Source organism: Notolepis coatsorum, assembly GCF_963971535.1.
Source record: "Notolepis coatsorum genome assembly, chromosome: 5".
Taxonomy (NCBI): domain Eukaryota; kingdom Metazoa; phylum Chordata; class Actinopteri; order Aulopiformes; family Paralepididae; genus Notolepis; species Notolepis coatsorum.
In genome coordinates, this window is record NC_140169.1 from 128,766,590 (window position 1) to 128,789,719 (window position 23,130).

General features: G+C 41.7%; 1 protein-coding gene across 2 annotated transcripts in view; it reads left to right on the forward strand.

Moving 5' to 3' along the window:
- xrn2 (5'-3' exoribonuclease 2) overlaps positions 1 to 23,130 on the forward strand; it is a 66,532-nt gene that overhangs the window by 7,955 nt on the left and 35,447 nt on the right. For both annotated transcript variants that reach the window (XM_084314658.1, XM_084314659.1), the window contains exons 3-11: positions 11,100 to 11,211; positions 11,825 to 11,936; positions 13,157 to 13,215; positions 16,441 to 16,530; positions 17,618 to 17,690; positions 17,976 to 18,026; positions 21,082 to 21,239; positions 21,691 to 21,765; positions 22,921 to 23,054. In XM_084314658.1, coding sequence (XP_084170784.1) covers positions 11,100 to 11,211; positions 11,825 to 11,936; positions 13,157 to 13,215; positions 16,441 to 16,530; positions 17,618 to 17,690; positions 17,976 to 18,026; positions 21,082 to 21,239; positions 21,691 to 21,765; positions 22,921 to 23,054 — 864 coding nt within the window. The remainder of the gene's footprint in view (positions 1 to 11,099; positions 11,212 to 11,824; positions 11,937 to 13,156; positions 13,216 to 16,440; positions 16,531 to 17,617; positions 17,691 to 17,975; positions 18,027 to 21,081; positions 21,240 to 21,690; positions 21,766 to 22,920; positions 23,055 to 23,130) is intronic.

The following is a 23,130-nucleotide window of genomic DNA, read 5'->3' on the forward strand; positions in this document are numbered from 1 at the left end:
ACCGGAAAAATCATTTACTTGCAGTGTGCGAGACAGACGAGTGATTGTGAAGATTACAAAACGGCTCCGCTGTTAATAGTTCAGATTGAAACTGGACTGAAATTCAGTTTTTGGGTGGAATGTTTGTTCCAAGGAGGAGGGAGGCGGGGCCCGCTGCGTGTTTACAGGCACTTGAGAGGAATCAGAGGATGCGAACACAGACAGAGCGCTCTGCTCTCATCAAGCATTGCACTGCTATCTTAACGTTAGCAAGCTAAGCATCTGCATAGCGCGACCTGTGTAACGTTAAGTAACTTGTGTTCGGCGGGGAAAGACCGTTCCATTTGTAACAACTCCAAAGAATAATATCCGATCCCGATGCGCATTTCCTTCATTCCACAGCGCTGAGCGCGCAACGTATTTCATTGATCGATCTGGCCAGAGCCTATACTCACAAACGTTGCGTGTGTGGGGTTTTTCATCCATTTGAAACAAGCCTCTTGACTGTTGGAATTAGGGATGTTAAAAATAAAATATCTAATAATATTATTCAATATTAGACATTCATTGATCCAGAGGCAACAGGTTATTCGTCTGCTATTTGTAGATATATCAAGACAACAACACAACTTGCCCTCAGGGACAATAATATTTAATCTATTTAGATAGAGTATGTATGTATTATTTACAGATAATTGAAGGTACCTCAAAACATGAAACCAAGCCATGATGTCACACATTGTGTGTGTGTGTTACTTGAACAATTGTCACTGTGCTCCAAAATTTCTGTGTGCTCCTAAATTTGTATTTAGATTTTATTTATTAACATTTTATTTAGGAGCACATGTGCTCCTTGGGAAAAAGGTTAGCGTAGAGCCCTATATATGGAGACATTAACATTACGTTATCAAACATGGGGACGAAGACTGTAAAAAAAAAGTGTCAACAATGTTTTATAATCTTTATGTTAATTTTCATTATAAAAATGTTGTGCCCCCGAAATACAAAAAAAGCCCCCGAAAATCAATTAAGGGGGGCAAAAAAAGCCCTTGAATTTTTTTTAATTTCTAACCCTGCCACCCACACTATAGTAATCTATACGCTTTTTATTTATTCTTTCTTTATTCCACCGATTTTGCAAACGCACCTCCTGCCAGAGCGTTCGCGCCCCATACACGTGAAAGGTATCAACTACCGGCTTGCTCCAAGTCACAGCGCTATTGCTTTTCGGAAAGTTTTGTTTGCCATAGAGAATTGCGAGAGACCCTCTCCCGTTGGCCGGCGGTGCACAGGCGTCACCCACACTTTCACAATTTCCCCCGTGCGGAATTGTCTAGTTTTATTTTATTTTTTATTTTATTCTTTCCCACGGCGACTATGGATAGGGAATTTCTTTATTTAATTAAAAATGTTCACAACAACATGGATGCATGTACTCTAACAGCATGTTTCATATCCATAATACTAAAGGTTTGACGAAGATTTCTATGAAACTTTATATAAAAAAAAAAATCATAAAATATATTGGGTCGCACCTAAATCGGCAGGGTCTGTCAGCAACCGGAAACAAACCATTATTTTTTTTAGGCCTAAGCTGTTCTGATTTGACTGTTTTGCTGATGTTAATATAGCACAGATTTGCATAACTAACACCCTTCTATGGTTGACAGCGACAGCAGAGCGAGTGGAATTATCTTCACTTCCTCAAACAGAGCGAGGCAGACAACGAGGGAGACAGACAGACAGACAGACAGACAGACAGACACACACACACACTTCTGTCGGGCAAACAAACCGAGGAAGCAGCAGTAGCACATACTCATTTACTCACAACCTGGATGCTCCGTCTCTCTCTCTGTGTGGATGACTGTCACTCAAAGTGCTTATGGGCGGAGCCAGGCCAACACAGCCTGAAATCCAAAATGAGAAATGTGGCTTTTGAGTACTTGATTAGAAATATAAAACAATGCATTTTTTAAAATAAAAGCTTACAGGTGTGTTCAATAGACTCAGGAATTGTGTAAAGTTCAGGCATTAAAGCGTTCCGTCTCGCGGCGGATTTCCGTCAATTGGCTACCTGGTATAATATGATTTGTAGATGCAGATTGAAGCTAAATTGAGCCAATCGGAGGCGTCAAATATCATGAAAAAGGGATTTTTTTTTCTACTGGGTCCGCGCCAAGCAGAGTCATGGCGATCAATAATGGCAGGACGCACGCAGCGACTATATACATTTGACGAAGAAACTACATTGGAGGAGGTTGGGTGGAGGGGGGGGGGACTGTACATTGGATTATCACTGAAACAAGTAGGCTCCCTTAAAACGCTAACGCTATTTAAAAAAAAAAAAATACAGTGGAGGTTAAAATAAGAATATGACTTGGCTTTAATCCCTGAAAGTTGCCCAAATAGTGCTAGGAATAGCAATGCATGTCCCCTTTAAATAATGTTAGTCTTCTAAATAAATGTGGACATGATCAAGTTTCAAGTTTATTTATTAGTTGTCATACAGAATACTTTTGTATGAAATGCTTCTTTCTGATTTGCTCCGGAGAGTGCTAGATAAAATAACAAGATGGTGTAAAATAGTATAATTATAAAATAGAAAGTAAAGTACGTAAACAAAACAAATGTTCAATATACATATATACAGTGTATGTACAGTCTATACTTCTGTACAGTCTATACAGTCAGCTACTATACAGTACAGTGTAGAATGTTGAGGTATAGCTTAACTTGTGGTGCCACCTTGTGGTGGTGAGGTGCATGGGATTGATGCCAATAAATATAAAGTGTGTTGGTGTCTAAAGTGGGTGCTACACTGCTACAGTGTTGTTTATTTAAAGTGAGTTATGTGTGTTGTGGGTGTATTTGATGGTCTGTTATTGTTCGAGCATCCTGATGGCCTGGGGATAGAAGCTCCTTTGAGTCTCCGGTATCGCTTGCCTGACCGCAGCAGTGTTTGGGTGGCTGGGGTCTTTGATTATTCTCTTAGCCTTACCCATACAGCGCTTGTTGTAAATGTCTTGGAGAGTGGGAAGCCCCCCTCCAATTGTGCGTTCGGCTGAACGGGCCACACTCTGTAGTCTGCTACGGTCTTGTGCAGTGCTATTCCCAAACCAGGAGCTGATATTGCCAGTAAGGATGCTCTCTATTGTGCATGAGTAGAAGTTCTTGAGGATCTTCTGACTCACTTTGAACTTTCTTAGGCGCCTAAGGAAGTAGAGGCGTTGTCGTGCCTTCTTGATAACACTGTCAATGTGTGTGGTCCATGTCAAGTCCTCGGATATGTTGACTCCGAGGTAGGGGTGGACGGTATGGTCTAAAATTTATATCACGGTATAATTTGAAGCATAGACGGTAACGGTATATATCACGGTATCAGTGTTTCCGTTAGAATAATTTTTTGCCTGATAGGCAGGCTATATAAAGAATGACATCCTCAAGGCATGTAGATTTATAATATTTTAACTTAAAACTAGGCTACTTTTGCGTATAAAGTCATTATATTCCAAATAAAATAAGTCCCGAGTCGAGACTCCGTGCTGCTCCCATTGCAAACAGCAGGGCTGGATGCTGGATTTTGCTAGAAGTATATGTAGCTGCAGAGCCGCAGAGCCAGGGGCTCTTTCAGGTCAATTCAGGGCAATTCAGCCGTTGGGTGGGGTGGGGGGGCGCTGTTGAGCGGCCTGTGACCAGACCGCGTGTTGCTTTTTAACAGCGGAGGAGTGCAAGAATGTGACAATTTGACCATGTGACCGCGGCAGCGCGATAGAGCGGCAATGCGGAAATAGGCTGTCTATTGCCATTCTCTAAGACAAACTCTAACCTTAACCAGCTCCTTAACAGCGCCTAAACTTAACCGTTCTAACCTTAACCAACTCTGAAACAATGCCTAACCTTAACCTTAACCATGCCTAACCTTAACCTTAACCATAGAAAGAATATTGCCATTCTCTAAGACAAACTCTAACCTTAACCAGCTCCTTAACAGCGCCTAAACTTAACCGTTCTAACCTTAACCAACTCCGAAACAATGCCTAACCTTAACCTTAACCATGCCTAACCTTAACCGGCGAAAGAATACACGTTAAAAAAAAGAATTTGATGGGATTCGAACTTGTCAACAACGGACCGCAGGACCGCTGCGCTGCCAGGTGAGCTGAGCTTCGAATGAAAATCATGGCGGATTAGGGCGGCAGGGGAGGAAACTAACTTTTTGGCTTACCAGCCAACTGGCGAGTATCTGATTTTTTTTTACCAGCCAAACAGATTTTTTACCAGACAAAAAAAATCGCTAATTGTGATAATTACTTCTTTGTATGTCAAGCCGCGTCAATGTTGTGTATGCATCTGGGTAGGCACACTGTGCCTTTAAGACAGCACGGTGGTCTTACGACAGTGCTGTGAAGTACCGTCAAGTGTTGTGGTAACGTCAGTTGGGTTGGTGTGCTGTTGACGTTGTGCACAGTGCACTGGTTGAGCTAGCCCCTTTCGTGACTGCGATGTGCAAGCCAGGGGCTTTTGAGCATGAAATAAAATGTTTAACCTTACGTCGTAGTCCGTTGCTTTTTTGGAAACATTATAGTCATAACAGATATACACCTAGCTGGCTGCTTTGAGCACACAGGGCTAACGTTAGCTAAAACGCTAACTAGAAGCTAACCACTGTATACAGTTCCAGTAGACAACATTACACCTCAGTGATTTAAATGTGTCCTTAGTAACTTATACTCGATGGTTGTACTAGGGTTGGATGCAGTTCCCCGTTGGTCAGTCTGTCTGTTTTCCATCTTCTGCTGTGTTTAACGTTATCTGTTTGCGAGTGCTCCTGATGGCTAGCCTAGTAGTACCGCGGGACTTTTATTATTATATGTCCGCGGGTTGGCCAGTACTGCGCAAACGTTTATTAAACATTATATGTCCGCGGGTGGTCTTGTGCAGTGCTCTCGTGGCACTGTCAACTAAAGCGAACACTCAGAAGACGCGCACCGTTTGCCAGTGCAGTGATTGCAGAATGTTTTATTTTTTTGTATACTCGCCAGACTGGCGAGTGGTCTTCATGAATCACTCGCCAAACGTAAAAAATACTCGCATTTGGCGAGTAAAGTGGCCTAATTTCCTCCCCTGGCGGTTACATAATGCCGCAAGCTCTGCCGCTCCGCTCTGCGGTTGCCGCGCCTGCCGCGGGGCGTGTCGCAGCCAATCAGGGAAAACGCAGAAGCAACGGCAGCACTGCTCCGCTGTTAATAAGCAATAGGCGACCAGACCTGAAAGAGCCCCTGGCTCTGCGGCTCTGCAGCTGCATGCTATTTCGCAAATCCACTGCTGCAGCCTTCCTCCCGCTGCAGCCGTCGTTATCATAACACTACACACATATCATAATGTTTACAGCAAACTGTAGTTGATCACCAGGTATGTTTTATTAACGTAGAATAATTCATATAAGAAAAACGATAGGTAAGATCTCTTACCTTTCTCCACTGGTTAAAAATGCCAGGAACTGAAATTGAAACTTGCTGTGCGCCGCGGTGATATGTGTTTATTATGAAATGACAATTGCGTGTTGACACGCCCAGTGCGCCCACTGCGCGAAGCCTCCTAAATAACTTTTTCCAGTTTGCACATATCTATTATCTATGACTAATTCTATCTATTTTTAGGGGCAAATGCGATTGAAATAGTCGCGCTGTGGTTACATGACGTCATTGCTATTTTAGAGCTGCCCTACCGGTTACACGGTATAGTCAAAATCCATACCGTAGAGCAAATTCATACCGTTTATACCGTATACCGTTTATACCGTCCACCCCTAGTAAACACTGAAAAAGGCCATTTATAAGATAGATCTTACCTATCGTTTTTCTTATATGAATTATTCTACGTTAATAAAACATACCTGGTGATCAACTACAGTTTACTGTAAACATTATGATATGTGTGTAGTGTTATGATAACGACGGGAGGACGGCTGCTGCAGCAGTGGATTTGCGAAATAGCATGCAGCTGCAGAGCCGCAGAGCCAGTGGCTCTTTCAGGTCTGGTCACAGGCCCGCTCAACAGCGCCCCCCCACCAAACGGCTGAACGACCTGAAAGAGCCACTGGCTCTGCGGCTCTGCAGCTACATATGCTTCTAGCAAAATCCAGCCCCGCTGTTTGCAATGGGAGCATAACGGAGTCTCGACTCGGGACTTATTTTATTTGGAATATAATGACTTTATACGCAAAAGTAGCCTAGTTTTAAGTTAAAATATTATAAATCTACATGCCTTGAGGATGTCATTCTTTATATAGCCTGCCTATCAGGCAAAAAAAATTATTCTAACGGAAACACTGATACCGTGATATATACCGTTACCGTCTATGCTTCAAATTATACCGTGATATAAATTTTAGACCATACCGTCCACCCCTAGTGTTTACCATTGTTTCTTAGCTATGTGGACTTATATTAATAGGATCTATGTCTCTAATTCTCATATTGGCGCATTCTTCCAATTCTCCTCTCACAATATTCACCCTCACTGAACTGAGTCATCTGAAAATGTGCATCTCTGATGTCAGAGATTTCTCAGCTGCATAATAATGTGGCAGTTGATGTGGCAGTTGGCACCAGGCCACACAGTGGTTGGAGCCCAGCTTCAAAACTGCTTAAGATCTTGAGGTAGAAAAATGCGGTTTTTGAGTACTTTATTAGAAATACAAAACAATGCATTTATAAAAAAAAAAAAAAAAAAAACTAGGTGTTCCATAGACTCTCAGGAATTGTGTAAAAGTGCCCAAATAGTGAAAGAAATAGTCAAATAGTTCCCCTTTAACATTTTTTAAATAAACATTCTTTTTTTAAATGGCAAACTCTGTGAGGCCCAAATAAAAAAGACATTAGCAACTTCAGAGGCCAGAGGGTGAGACCTATAAACACATGAAGGGTGCCGTGACTGAAAAAAAAGGTTGAGAAACGCTGGTATATGGTGTGGCTCTTTGTGTTACCACAGTAATTTTTGTGGCTCTTAGTCTCTGACTGGTTGGCCACCCCTGGTCTAGTGCATGATAAGTTACCTCAGTTGACTCGGTAGCTCACGTTAGCTCTAAACTAAATAGTTCACTGAGGCGTTGTCTTAACGTTATCTAGCCGGCTAGCAGTAGCTACAGATAGCTCCTGATATCAATGTCTTATAACATTGATTCAATGCGTATTCGAGCTGAGGGCATGCTGAATGTGATTTATACCAATAGGGTCCAGCTGCAGCGCTGGAGAATCCTGGCCGTAGCTGGAGGCTACTTGAGTACACACAGACAGTGGAGCTGTTTGCAGATAGCGAGCATTTTGACCTGTTGCGTGGTGACGATGTCTCGCAGATAATACAACAAGTATGATTATATAAAATATATTTTTATATAAAAAAATATTATATATATATCTATTTATTTTTATACCAAAAATGATCAATATCGGCCGATATGGCTCATAGACTATCGGTGATCGGTATCTGTGGCAAAAAACGTGATCGCGGCATCCCTAGCTGTAGCGCACAGTGGAACACTTCCTCAAACGGGAGAGGGAGAGAGAGTTTACACAGTGCTCCGTGTCTCTCTCTCTCTTGTCTCTGTCTGCCAGTTGCAGACTGTGTGGATGACTGTCACTCAAAGTGCTTATGGGCGGAGCCAGGCCAAAATGTGGCTTTTGAGTACTCTATTAGAAATATAAAACAATGCATTTCTTTTTTAATAAAACCTTACAGAGGTGTTTCATAGACTCACAGGAATTGTGTAAAGTTGCCCAGATAGTGCTAGGAATAGCAATGCATGTCCCCTTTAAAACTGTTCACTCTCTCAACCGGTGCTCCGTCGATGCTAGGGGGCTGTAGTCCCTGACCCCCGGCCTCCTAAAGTCCACAATAATCTCCTTTTTGTTTTGCTGACGTTCAGGGAGAGGCTGTTCTCTTGACACCATCCCGCTAGAACAGGGGTCTCAAACTCAATTTACCTGGGGGCCGCTGGAGAGTCTGGGTGAGGCTGGGCAGCATCAAATATTCCACAAAAAAAGGGTTTCAAGCATTCAAAAAAAAGTACAACTGATCCAATCTTCTCAATCCTTAGCAATAACATTTCAGAACATGAACAGTTCTTCAGAACATGAATGGTTCTTCAGAACATAGGCTTCTCAGTGGTGTCAGTGGACTCATCCACAGCTATGGAAATGCACTGCATTTTATTTTTATTCTATCACAAAGCTGTTTAATCAAATCACTAGCCAGTATTTCAGTTATTCTGGTTGCTGTGCGATCTGAGGGGGCTTTGCTTTTGTTTGCCTTCAAACATGGTCTCCATCACTCAGTCATACATTATTTTCAAATTGCCACCCTTCACAAGAGCTACCGTTTCTCACATTGGTTTGGTGCTGGGACTCGGGATGAATGCATATTTTTCAGTCCATTCACCTTTGAATTGCAGTCGACTTTTCTTTTACTGACCATCTTTGAAAATGGCTAGAAACTAGGCTAGTAGCTACATTTATCTCACGGAGATAAAACTGGGAGCGAGTTTACTGTAGATGCGCTGTCAACTGACTCGGACTGAAAGAGAGACTACTTGCATTCTGTGAAGACCCGCCCTACTCTGCATCTGATTCGCAGACTGTGGGTGAGGGGGGTGGAACGCTGACGGGATGCTGAATGTGATTGGACCAGACCCGTACACAGACACAGACACTGTAGAGCCATATGAAATCCGTTTAATTTTTTTCCAAATTCTTTTTTTTTTTTTTCAAATTCCCGTTTTTTTTCAGTTTTAATATTTCAGAATTCTGTATTTTGCTTTTGTATGCTCATTTTACCATCAGAAATAGTGTCTAATAAGTGGGAATGAATAAATGTCCACAATTTAATAAGATATAACAGTCCATTTAATAGGGCTGTCTTAAATACTTCGAAGCTTCGTTCGATGGGCATGGGATTCGAATATGAAAATAAAATTTGATTATTAACACTTGGCTGCCGGAAAACGCCTAAACACGTCATTCCCGGCCATGCTCAAGTTGCCGAAGACGCTTTACAGTAGGGCTGGGCGATATGGCCTAAATATGATATCACGATATTTTCTGACCTTTCGGCGATACACGATACGCATCACGATGTTTTTCTTTTTTTCCCCAAACAATTCATTATGAGGCTTACCAAGACAGTATTTGAGTTTGCAAGCTAACATTAAAGACAAAATAAAATACCCATGCATTTAGCATTTTTATATTATATATTAGATTTAGATTATTGGATTATTAGATTATATATTGCATATATTTAGCAATGAGATATTATATGATTTAGATATGAAATATGATGAATTGAAAATGGGGGACCCTGATGTAAACAAGACGAAAGTCTTTCTCTGGTCTGCATCCTCCAGTCCACTGTTGACTGTTGTTGTATTGAGCTGTACTGTATTGTACCTATGCTGCAATCTGTTAATAACGTTTATATTCATTCAGTCGGCAAACAGAATCATTTTGATTGACAGTCGCGTCTGCCAATTACGTCACATCGCTTGCACCCGCCCTGCTGTTCTTAGCACCAATCGGCAAGCGCGTATTAATTTTTTACTTCCGCCACTGGAGAGCTCAATGAAAACAACAATGGCAGCGGTAGCTCGCCGCGGCCGACGTTTAGCCTTTAGCTCTGCAGAATGACTAAACGACTGGAGGCATAATGATTTTACTGCAACGGATGTTATAATAAAAGCCTTTCCATACATCTGTCTGATTGAAAACGTTATTAACAGACCGCAGAATGGGCACAACGGAGTCAGCACGGGCTGAGATATGAACGGCTAATGCTTGCTAATATCTAGGTCGACCTCGGTCGTTGCTATGTAAATACGCTGATGTTATTGAAAGTGTAACTATATAACGTCAATGCCACAAAACGAATGCCTTTGTTATCATAAGTAGTAACTTTTGATGCAGTAGTGTGTGTGTGGGGCGGCGCTGTTCAAAAGTGTCAACGTGTGGACCAGATTGACGCAACACAAGCCTCTTGGGCAAAACATCACGATATCCACGATACGTTTAAAAAGTGTATCGTTAATGAACTGTACCCGATATTTATATAATATCGTCATATCGCCCAGCCCTACTTTACAGCGTCTTTAATATCAATATTTCAAAAATCTGGGATCGGATTCATATTTCCCCTCCGCTGGCCTGAGATCCACCAGGAGGACCCACTGAGCTCTCTAGCGGTTCAGGAGCGCCATCTGGTGGCCGATCGGCGCAATCTCTTAACAGGAAGTGCTATTGTGCTGGTCGGCCGTATTACTTCCGGGCACTAGCTATAGGTTCCGGGACTCGATCTCGACACACTACATAGCGATCGATTGCCAATAACTCTATAAACAACATGATTTGGACGTATATACCATTATACAAGCTGGAGATGGACCGGGTAAATCGACATCCCATAATGGTAAAATGTCTACTCTACGATGATCGCCCAACGGTGCGCGGAGACTGGGGTGAGTTTTAGCGTGTAAAGTTACAGTCTTCGATACTAACTGCTATTATCAACATTTGACCCACATTTCTCTATAGACAAATGCCCTGCATAGCACCTGAGGAAGCGACAGCGAAACGCGTTGTGCAAACAATAAATAAGCAAAAACGAGTCCTGTGGAGTGTGCGGTCCCTTCTTTCCCTTGAAGGTTTTCTCCTTTTAGTTTATTTATCTCTCTTGCGCTGACCTGCACCTCCAGTCGGGGTCCAACCAGATGTGCACGAGTCTTATCTAGTTTAATATATATATATATATATATATATATATATAAAAATGAGAAGCATGTTTACATTTTGAGTGTTACATTTTTTTTAAATAAAAAACAACGGATATCGAACCAAACCGAAAACAGTTAGCCCGAAACCGTGATACGAACTGAACCATCGATTTTGTGAACCGTTCCACCCCTAGTACACACTCAACACATATTGTAGTCTATATCTAGAGACCAGCATGGAATGATGGTTGCCATTGTTTAATACATTGATCATCATTCAAAACATGCCAGTATACGATTTAAACATGTTTGATTGTACTAGTACACAGTCTGAGTATATATTTTGTATCTACAGAGCTCCGCCCAAAAATGAGGATGAAATGATGGTTGCCATTTTTGCATACATTGATCGCCTGATCAATATTTGCCGTCCCAGAAGAGTTCTCTACATGGCTATTGATGGTGTGGTAAGTAAACTACTGCCTTCAGTCCCATGAAATATTGAGATGCTTTTGTATGAAGCACTACACGGGTTGCAGTGAAATCGGTACTGATTGGGTCTAGTCAGTAGACTAGCTGAAGCTGACATATCAACCCCCCACGTGGAACAGAGTTGGAGTCTTGGCTGTGTCCCATCTCTGTAATGTGATGTCTCTGCAACTGTATGAACAAAATAATGAATAGCGTCCGCACACGGTTTAAAAGCTCCCAGAGGGTGTAAATCTGACCACAGATCATTGTTTTGATCCATACAGCTTACAGCTCTTAACCAGCCAGAAGATCTATTGATTTGAAATGGGCGCTGTTCACCAGTGTGGACCCTATTCATTATTTGTCCCATCTATGTCGGGCTGACCTACACAAATTATTACAAAGAACACCTGATGTTACCAAGCAGTTTGATGTGTGTACTTCCTCTCTGATTGTCCCTGTGTCTATGCCTTATTTTCTCCTGTATAAATAAAGATTAAACACACAATAAAGTTAACCATCTGCTGTCCTTAAAGAAGAGATCTGCAGGGCCTCACCAGCAATGACCTGCCATTGAGTATAAATAACACATTGTTTAAATTTGGTCAGGCCCCACGTGCTAAAATGAACCAGCAGCGATCCAGGAGATTCCGGGCTTCTAAGGAAGGAGCAGAACTGACTGAGGAAAAAGACCGGATGAGGGAGGAGATCATCGGGAAAGGTGCCTATATTTATGTTTTAACTTTTTCATGTCAAGGACCTCTCTATACAGATGCCACAGGCCAGTGATCCAACAACTGGCTGCCTGGGGGCACCATCTGGCCCACGATTAATATAATTCAGAAAATGTGAGGAAGAAAATGCGTTCCCTGTATTTAGGACGCCCAGCGCCACGAGGGCTTAGTTGTATTTTTTCCCGCTCTGTTTTAAGCTTCATGTATCTATAGAAAAATGGCAAAACCGACAATGATTGGCTGAGATACATGTGACTATCGCTTGGCTGTTTGGACAGCGCTGTTTGTTTTGTCTAAGCCTGGAGTGGGTGGCTACAATGGTGAAGATTAACCCTTTCACTACCACACTACCAAATGGTTAACCCGTTCACTACCACACTACAGACGGAAACAAACTAGTCTTGTGAATGGAATGCGGCTCGTCTGGGTATCTTCATGCAAGAATGAGAACGTATTCAAATTCATAGCTAATTTATTCCACTGGCATGGGAATATAAAGCTTTCAGGGTGGCACTTATTCTGCAACTGGCCTCTTGACTGCTCAGGTTGTGACTTTGAAGGTTGCATGCCTTGTGTAATGGTGACTCTTATGATTTGTATTTGTCAACAGTGATCCTTTCATATGAGACGTACTGAGGTTCAACATTACTGAAGTTGACCTGATTAATGCTTATCAATCCGTTCTTCATTAAAGCTGCAGTTTCACATAAAACCTTCCATTTAAGGCTCTCTGAGAGTGACATTTTTGCTTGCCTGACAAGTGACAAACTATTCAATAGGCTTTTCTTCCTCTAAGCATTTCCACCAATCAGGACACTGCATAATGGCATCAAATTGCATCAAATTGATGGATGACATCGCCCCCCTGGTGACTGGCTGCCGATTTGGTGTTCAGTCTGTTCACACTGATATAGGCTAATAAGAATAACATTCATTATATAAAAGTGAATATTCAACAATGATGGGCTAATAAGGCCTAAATTAAAAAAATATTTATATATTTGAATGTTCAGCCCCAGTGTCTACTGTCTGCTTAGAAAAAATCTTGGCCAAATGTAGTTGATGGCCTCTGCCATGGACTATTCTTTCCTATCAAAGTAATGAGTATAAAGCCCAAACATTAAATTATGTCTCTGTTCAAGTGGTTACACTCACTGTTTTGTTATTTGTAAGCCTGTCCTAATCTTTTCCTTGTAACCATTTGTAGGAGGGTATCTTCCACCTGATGAGATAAAGGAGAGATTTGACAGCAACTGCATCACTCCAGTAAGTGGAATAACAAAGCAATAGGCAGCTGATGTTAAACTTTAATGCAGACAAATGTCTAGACAAGATTCATCTTTGAAAATACTTTGGTGTGGGCGGCTATTGTTACCTCAAGAATTGGGGATGTCCCGATAGCATTTCTTTTGCTCCCGATCATGTGATTTTGAGTATCTGCAGATACCGATTTTTCCCGATCCGATCTTTCGGCAATGCATTAAGAAAAAAGAAAAGAATGCATCAAGTTGACCCTTAAGGCAGGGCTGTACGCTAAGCTTTTTAATGAAAAATTTAGGGGCACAGAATAATTTTTAGGTGCACTTTTCTTAAATAACAAAACTCAATTTTGTTCTCCAGTGTTATCCGATAATATCTGAGTTTGCAATGCATGTCGGGTACCACAACAGAACAATTTGGATTGACAGTTGATTCTGCCAATTACGTCAGACCGCTTGCACCCACCTCTGCTGTTCTTACCACCAATCGGCAAACGCGTATTCGTTTTTTTACTTCCGGAAAGTCCGCCATTAGGCTACACGATAAATCAAAACAAAACGTTCAGAGCTCGCGCTAATAACGTTGGCTCCCCGCCGCCCACGAGTACCAGCGCTTCGCAGGAGCAGGACCAAACTAGGCATGATGATTTTACTGCAAAGAAATAATAGTGTTTCCCACAGGATTTTCAGAGACTATGGGGGGTGAACCTCTGACCCTCTAGGTGTTCCGGGGGATTTTTTATTTGGTACATTTTATAGTTAAATGCATCAATCTGGTGCACTTTGAGAGCAACATAATGAGGCTAGATCTATGATGAACTTTGTGCTCAAAACACAAAATTGACTAGACTAGTGCTTCCCAATCCTCTCCTCGAATCACCCCAGCCGTGCAATGTATTTGTTAAATTCCACCACCAGCACACCGATTCAATTTAACTAGCCCTTTATTAGTTGTGCTGGTGGTGGAATTGAACAAATACATGGAACGGCTGGGCTGTCTCGAGGAGAGGTTTGGGAACCACTGGACTAGAGCAGGGGTTCCCAAACTTTTCAGGCCAGGACCCAGAAAATAAGGCGTCAGAGAGCCGCGGCCCAATGCACATCGTCAGGCTTTTTTTTTTTTTTTTTTTGTCGGTCGATTTTTTAAGCCAAATATCACTTCAAACCTATTAAGTTAGTTCAAGTTAGTTATTAATTTATATGTGCCATTTATGAGAGGGCTAACTTGTTGCAATATAATAATAATAATAGCCTCATTAAAATACTATTGTTGCTTCGGTTGTTTTCAGCGTTTTCTGTTATTTAGTTTGAAATGTTCGTTGAAATAAGTACCGTAGATTTTTAGTTGTTTATTTATTAAGTTAATATAAAACCATATAGTCACATTTTAGAATACAATAGAATAGAATTTTAGAATACAACTAGAAACACTGCCCTGGCCTGCTTCTAAGTTCAGTGGCCCGACAATTTTTTTTTTTTTTTTATTATATATCGTCTCGCGGCCCACCCGTGGCTGCTCGCGGCCCACCTTTGGGTCGCGACCCCGACTTTGGGAACCACTGGACTAGAGCATACATTTGAGCCATCAAAGAAATTAAGCAAAAGTGGTTACCTGTGTTGAACTGTTTATTTTTTAGAAAATAAATAAATATAGTGGATTACTATTACGACTACTACCGATGCAAACTTTATATTTTTTAAAAAATTGCAAAAAAGAATAATTTAATAATAAAAAAAATTTGTTCATTATACAACTGTGGTGGGCAGGGCTTGACGTAAACTTTTTGGCTCACTAGCCACTGTGGCTAGTGGTTTTCAAGTCACTAGCCACTCAGCATTTTCACTAGCCAAAAATCCCCGCCCTCGCGCCCACACCCAAAAAGTAATAAATATAGGTAATTTCTTCTTCACTAACCCCTGCTGGGGACAGTATCATTGTAATCGTACTGCTACACGCCAACTGTACAACTGTGCTTCTGACTGTTGACTCCATTGTTTACTACTGCCTGCGACCAGTCACTCAGCCGCAAAAGGAGCTCCAGTTGGGGCAACGGCTGACTGGGACAAGATGGAGGGTGTAGATGTGGAAGAGTTGTGTTGAACCTAGCAATTACATTGTTGCTCCAAACGCTGTGAACATTATCATTGACACACCTATGCCTTGGCTGTGTTGAACCTAGCAATTATATTATTGCTCCAAACGCCGTGAACATTATCATTGACACACCTATGCAGGGCTTGACGTTAACTTTTTGGCTCACTAGCCACTGTGGCTAGTGGTTTTCAAGTCACTAGCCACTCCGCATTTTCACTAGCCCTGGGCAGGTGTCAACGTCAAGCCCTGGTGGTGGGACTAATTAGACCAGTCTAGGTAATTAATGGGAAACCCTGTAATATATATATTATGTTATAATAAAAGCTTTACATTTGTCTGATTGATTGAAAACTTTATTAACTGATGGCAGAATGGGTACAATTCAGTACGGGCTCTGAGCAAAGGAACTGAGAGATATGAAGAGACTAATGCTTGCTATGGTCGGGTAAATAAGCTGATGTTACTAGAGCTAGCCATGTGTCGCTAACGACGTTAGCCATACATGTAACGGTGGCTACTGCCACTGCTGGCTCACTGTTCTTGGTCACATTTTCATTAGACGGCTCACTAGGTCCAACACGTCAAAAATATGATTCAATACTAAGGTTACTGGTGGTTTTCTTCATTTTTAGCCTAGTAGCTAATCAGACTGGTATCTACAAGCTACAAGCTGCGTGCACAATCACAGTGAGTGCTCAGTCGATTTTTCGCGCTGTTCATACCCTAGTGTGCAGCTCGCGTGAGTGACGTCATCGTGTCATCACACGCTTTGGATTAATTTAGGAGTGAAATGCGAATGCAAGGGTTGAAATCACTACTCGCAAAGGTGTGCCCAAATATTTGTCTCCACTCGCACAGGTTATATATAGGGGCAATTTGCGATAACCTCGTTGCACTGTACAGCCCTGCCTTAAGTTTTTTTTTAACAGTATCCAACTATCTATTATATCCAACATGGATATGGCTTTTTTAACAGTATATCCAACATGGATATATAGCTTATTTTTTCACTTATTGCAGCATTGGATCAAAATAAAATAATAAAAAAGAAACTCCAGTTTTTTTTTCTCCGACCTTCTGAAAATCACATGATCGGATCGGGACATCGTTATCAAGAATCTTCTTTTGTGTGTCTAGGGAACGGAATTCATGGACAACCTTGCACAGTGTCTTCGCTACTATGTGGCAGATAGACTCACCAATGATCCTGGATGGCATAACATCACAGTGAGTATGACTGTCTAAAGAGAAATAGATGGCAGGCCCAATGCATTTAAAGTGAACTTGATTGATCTGCGATCTTTGTGTGATATCTAGTTATGTTATTAAGTCAAAAACATTTAGTTGGGAGCTGATTTGTGGTCATCGTTTTTTGCAATCTTGCCCAGACAGATTCTGTGAGAGGATGACGATCCTTATCCCCATGTTCAAAAGTTGAGCTCTGCAGATTAGCCTGGCCCCACTTCTATCCAGAACAATATATAATGGGACTTAATGTTGTTTATTCACTGTGCTGTTTACCATGGCCTCTCATTCAATCATGATATACATTTTTTTAATGACCTGTATAAGTGCATTTGCCACTCTGATAATGGTTCTGGATATGGAGCAGGGCCAGAGTCGCCCCAAGAGCTCATCTTTGAGCTTGCAAGATTACGATGGACCCCTCAGGCTAGGTTAGATTAGGCCTAAAAGATGTCTGTAGCAATTAATTTGAGCATTTCTACTAGTACTACAATAGATAACGTAACACCCAACAAGAATGTAAAGCAACTATTATTAGTAAGGATGTCCGTTATTATCGGCCTACCGATATTATCGGCCGATATCGGCATTAAAATGTGATATCGGTTGATATCGGTATCGGAAATTAAGAGTTGGACAATATCTGTATCGGTAAAAAAGCCAATATCGAGCATCCCTAATTATTAGCATTGACTTAGGGTTGTTTGATTTCCACTAACGTTAATGTTAGATTGCTATCTGAGAGACTGTAAGGCAAAGCTTCAGCCCGCCATCTAAAATGGGCAATCATTCACAGCACAAACTGCTACACTTGGTACAAGGACAGTGGAACCTCACAGGACCGTGCAAGCTATGAACGATACATAGACAAGACTGCTTTTGAATGAAGTTTTGTGGTATTGAGCTGTGAGTGTTGTATGAATCAATATTGAGCTAAATGGATAGACAATGAAGACTTATCAAGTTGACAGTTTATAGACATTTGTGAGCAGTGTGATTACTTTCGAATACCATTTAGTAAATCATTAATGTGCTCCAAATGACAAATATTTTAATTTTTTCAACCCAGGTCCTCCTGTCTGATGCCAGTGTTCCTGGTGAGGGTGAGCACAAGATCATGGACTACATCAGGAGACAGAGAGGTATGAGTGCCTCGTGTTTTCTCTTCCAAGACTTTTGTTGACATTAATAAATGTTAAGCTCATCACCTTGTCTCGGACAATCTATCCAAACTTTGACTCCGTATTGAAACTGGGACATTTCTGACCCAAACATGTAGTAGAACATTATGATCATGTCCTAATGTTGGTACAGCAGGTAAATGGACCCGTTGGTAAATATTGGCAAGCCAATAGGGTAAATAGGAGGACATAAATCAAACTGGTATTTTAAGCTGATCAGTGACTCGCTGGTATTTGTTTCCTCAGCTCAACCCAATCATGACCCCAACACTCATCACTGCCTGTGTGGAGCTGATGGTAAGCTTTCCTCTCCACTCACTCAATTTTTTTTTTTTTTTTTTTTACTTTTTTTTTTTTAGCGTTTATCGCTTTTCTGGTCAAGCATGACCGACAGTTGTAGGGTGAAACGGGAGAGTAGGGTGAAATGACGGCGAGTCCGGGAATCGAACTCGGAGTCAACCAGATCCGTGACGCAGCACGGAGTCCCGCGACGCAGCGCGGTAACATGGTGTGCTACTGGAGCACCCCACTCACTCAAGTTTCAGCAAGTTCTTGAAGATGAACTTGTTGTGCTATGGACACAAGTAATTTGGTCGCATTCACCAACGGACTTAAGACAAAAGATCAGAACAGATTTTGTCGTAGCTCCACTTAATTTTCGGGCTGAATTTGGGATTCACGAACGGTCCCTTCTCCTGCATTCGCTCTTGGCTAAGAGCAGGATTTAGGAGCGCTGAAGAGCAGTCGTAAGTCGGACAGACTGGTGTGCGCTGTGTTCTTAAGGGCTTTATTTGGGAGGAATCATGGTGATAGTGTTCATGTCGACTCTACAGACATCCTTGGAATTAAATAATCATAATAATAAATACGACAATATTTGTAATGTATGATGATAAATTACGTTTTACCGTGGACGCCTGAACACCGGTAACGGACTACTGTGGCAAGCTTAGGTTTGTTTTACTGTGCTTACATTAGTGATGTGACGATTCATCGATTTGCATCGGTCCGCCGGCATACACGTTCACGATGCGAGTGCACCGGTGGAATAAGTCCGCGTCGGCAAAATGTCAGGCTGAACTCGCGATGCATCTTGTTGTAGCGTCTTTGCATCGGTCAAAAACCGATGCATTGATATAATTTCCTCTCATCCACTTGTCAGCAGTGCACTGTGACTGCACACACAGCAGATACTATTGCTTTGCTACTACATAAGGCGAGAGCCGCGTCACAGTTATCAACAAACAGTGGAAGTCGAGGAGACATGAATAGAATTGCTCAACATGCTAACGCTAGTAGCCTCTGGCTGACGCTAGTTAGCCGTTCAGCTAACGCTAAACTAGTGTCTAACTAAAGTGACTCTGCAACACCAGTAACATTAGTGAGGAGGAGGGGGGGGGGGGGGTATATTGAAGACTCATGACAACAGGGGTTCAAAGATAACTTCACATTTATTGGTTATTCATTTCTTAATTATATCGCTTCATGCAATCCATCCAGCCTGGCTCCGTGTTGTTGACATAATGCTACGGTCGGAAAGTATAGACTCATCCTAGTGACCTAGTCTAGTCGTTGGCACCGTATCGAGATGCACATCGCATCGGCCTCAGTGAGGAGATGCACATCCCTAGCTTACATGGGTTAAAGAAAAGGGGAATGCTCCACCTTACCCTTGGATCTTAGGCTAGCAGAGTGAGTCAGTGTCCTTAATTTCCAAAGTAACTTTTTTTTTTTTTTTTTTTTTTACATTTTTGCATGGACATTTTCCTTTTCTTTTCCAAAGTCACTTTTTCCACATTTTTGCATATACAATTTTTCTTTACAGTATGAATTCTCCTTTTTCATAGACATTTAAAAAAAAAATCAGTTGTTACGAACATTTGCATAAACATTTTAAACCTTTTCTTTTCCAAAATCCCCTTTTCACATTTTACATGAACCTTTTCTTTTCAGTATGATGTTCCGTTTTTACAAATTTTTCCATAATAAGACTACCACCACCACAAGACTCGCAGGACAGGGCATTGGTATGAGGGATAGCCGTTTTCATTCTTGTTTGGTCTGGTCCGTTTATGGTCCCGACATTCATTTCCCAGTTATTGCATATGTTGGCTGCCTACATTCTTCCCAACATATAACATTTAACGTTATTGAATTCGACCTCCAAGCGAGGGGGGGGGGGGGGGGGGGAGGGAACACCCGCTCATCTTGGCATAAACCCTGTTGGTGTGTGAGGGAGAGCCCCTCGTTAGGGTGGGGTCCCTGCGCTAAGGGTGTGTGACGAGGCGTCTATCCGAAACCCCTCCATCCCTTGGTCCAACGTTGGCTGCTAAAAACCTATGCTAATAAAATTACCTTACCCCTCCCGGGCACTTAGTATACATTGCCATGATCACAGAAACAAGAGAGTCCTATGGTTTCTTTCTCATTGTTTTTTAAGGATGGGTGTACTCTCTGACCCTCTCTCTCGCTCTCAGTGCAGCTACGCGGCTCCTCTGTCTGCCTGGTGCTGATGCTGATGCCGTTGTCCCGTCTCTCGCGTTCTGAGGGCGCCTGTGCCCCCCATTCCCTCCTCGCCTCCTTCCAGTACTTCTTTGAATCTTCATGTTGGAGTCTGGAAGCGGGTTCCTTTTTATCTTCAGTGCTTTTTTAAAGCATGCTTCTCTCTGCACCAGCTCCTTGGTTGTATATTCGTGTTCCGTGCTCTTCTCGTGACTTGTCGGCACGTTGTCAGCGTGCCACATTTTGTTTAAGCTAGCGACCACGTTAGCTTCGATGTCGGACTCCTCTGTGGTCTCGTTTTGAGTTTTAAACGTTTTTTTCCCTTTTTCGGTCCTTCCCTTTCCTTCTTCCACTCATCTACCTTTTGATTTAGATATTTGTGTTCATTGAATTCTTAAAGTGGAAGAATTATTTTTCCCCCGGGAGAGCGGTCTTCTGTGCCCTCTAACGGCATACCGGAAGTCCTTTTAAGTCACTTAAAGACATCTGTTTTTTTAAATGTTTTTCCTAATGTTATGGGTCTAGGTCAGCTCTGATTGCATAAGCTGTTATCAATCTGCCTACAAATCCTGTTTGAAAGGTTTTTTGTCTCTTTTTTTTTTAACATGTCTGTAAAGCACTTTAACTTTGTTTGGAAAAGCGCTATACAAATAGAAACGCTTGCGAGCACGGGGTGAACATGCAAACTCCACACAGAAAAGCCCGGGAGATCCACCTGGGTACCTGGCAACGTGGGAATCCAACCCAGGACCTTTCCAGCTGTGAGGCGACAGTGTTGACCACTACACCACTGTGCTGCCATGTGTAGAAGTGTAAGATGACATTTTGTTTTTCTTGTTTAATTCCTTAGCTGATCTGATCATGCTGGGCCTTGCCACTCATGAGCCCAACTTCACCATCATCAGGGAGGAGTTTAAACCCAACCAGCCCAGGCCCTGTGCCCTCTGTGGACAGAAGGGCCACGAGATCAAAGAATGCCAGGGAACTGCCAGAGAAAAACAGGGAGAGGTAAACATTTATATTTAATCATATTTTCATGACATGTCATGCCTTTCCTATCAAAATGGTGCAATCAACAGAGCTCATTGGCCATGGTTGTCATTTAATGAGTATCTCCTATTATTTGCTTGCAATCATCTGTAATCGGAAGGTTCTCCTCCTCGGAAGTGTCCTTGAGCAAGACACTTGACCCCGAACTGCTCCCAATGAGCAGGTTGGCACCTTGCAAGGTTGCCTTTGCCGGCCCGTCTGTGAATGTGCGAGAATGGGTGAATGTGAGGCATAAGTTGTAAAGTATTTTCGATAAAGGCGCTATATAAATGCAATCCAATTACCATGTCTGCAATGAGTATATAATGCTGATAGTAGCTATAGATAGTTTAGTTTGAACTAAACTACATAGTTTGAACTAAACTACATTTTTCCATGTACAACCCCTGACCCAATTTCTTTATTTTAGCATGATGAGTTTGCAGACACCATGCCTGGTTCAGAGCAAGAGTTCATATTCATAAGGCTCTGCGTTTTGCGTGAGGTATGTAATTTTATATATATACACTTTTTTTTTTGTCTTAATTAAAATGTTCTAAATAGATTTTAAGAACCTTACTTAAATAGCACTGTTTCTGAGGGTCATGTGATATTGCAGAAGAATTTATTTGAACATTTGTAGCAGTGATATGTAGGGTTGGGCACCGAGAACCGGTAGAACCGGTTCCTAACTTCCGGTTCTGGAACATATTTGCATTTCGATTCTTAATTTAGTAAAAAAAAAAAAAAAAACGTTGTTAATTAATACCCTAGTTACAGTACAGCAACCAAATTAAACTGTATCAAGTCAACTGACGATGTGAATAGTATGAAAAAAAATTAGAGTTTTCAAAAAAAATAAATAAAAAAAAATCTCCTGCGAAATAAGCTGTGACCTGTTTTGACCTGCACCTCAAAGAATCTGAATCGAGAATCGTTTAGAACAGGAATTGGAACCGGAATCGTTCAAATCCAAACGATGCCCAACCCTAGTGATATGGCACACTTTCATAATAGGAGCTGAAATATGTCCTCTATATATTATATATAAATAAAGTAGAACTACATTATCAACACTTACTAAGTATAATACACTTGATAGTTTTTTCATTAATACTATGTAATTTAAGCGTTTCAGATGTTGTTATGAAGTTATACTACCCCATGCAGTAAAGCATTTGGATTGGCAGACATAAGCCATCTGCAGCCTGCATGTAAACATACAGAATTCCCTGATTGGAAGGTGGTAGCAGCGTTCCTTCTAATGACGCAAATATGATGCTAAATTCAATTGACTCATCTCAAATCCTGCCCTCCTTTCTTGATCCTCCAATCACAACTGTTGCTTTCCTGGAACAAGGTTTGAGCCTGAGCTGGGTCACTGGATGCAGTTCTAGTTTATGAGCTCATGTGTTATTGTATTATCAGCACATCCCTCTGACGATGCAAATCCAGTAATCAATTTGAAGGGGAAATTACTATTCTCAAACTTTAATTGTAATGAAAGGCTAACATTGATTGGAAATGAGTGGCTGCAGTTGCTATTTGCTATGATATATTATAGCCTTGTTCTACAGACATCAGAGAAGTGAAGTTGATTGACTGAAAAGTAACGTCTGAAATCGTCATATCTAGCATTGTTTTCCTTGCCTTTTCTAAGTACCTGGAGAAAGAACTGACCATGCCTGGCCTGCCATTTCCCTACGACTTTGAGAGGACCATTGATGACTGGGTCTTCATGTGCTTCTTTGTTGGCAATGATTTTCTGCCCCATTTACCATCCTTAGAAATCAGGTGAGTTTGACATGATACTATACTACACGATACCAGGGCTCCAGGGTGCGACTGTTTTGGTTGCATTTTGCGACCA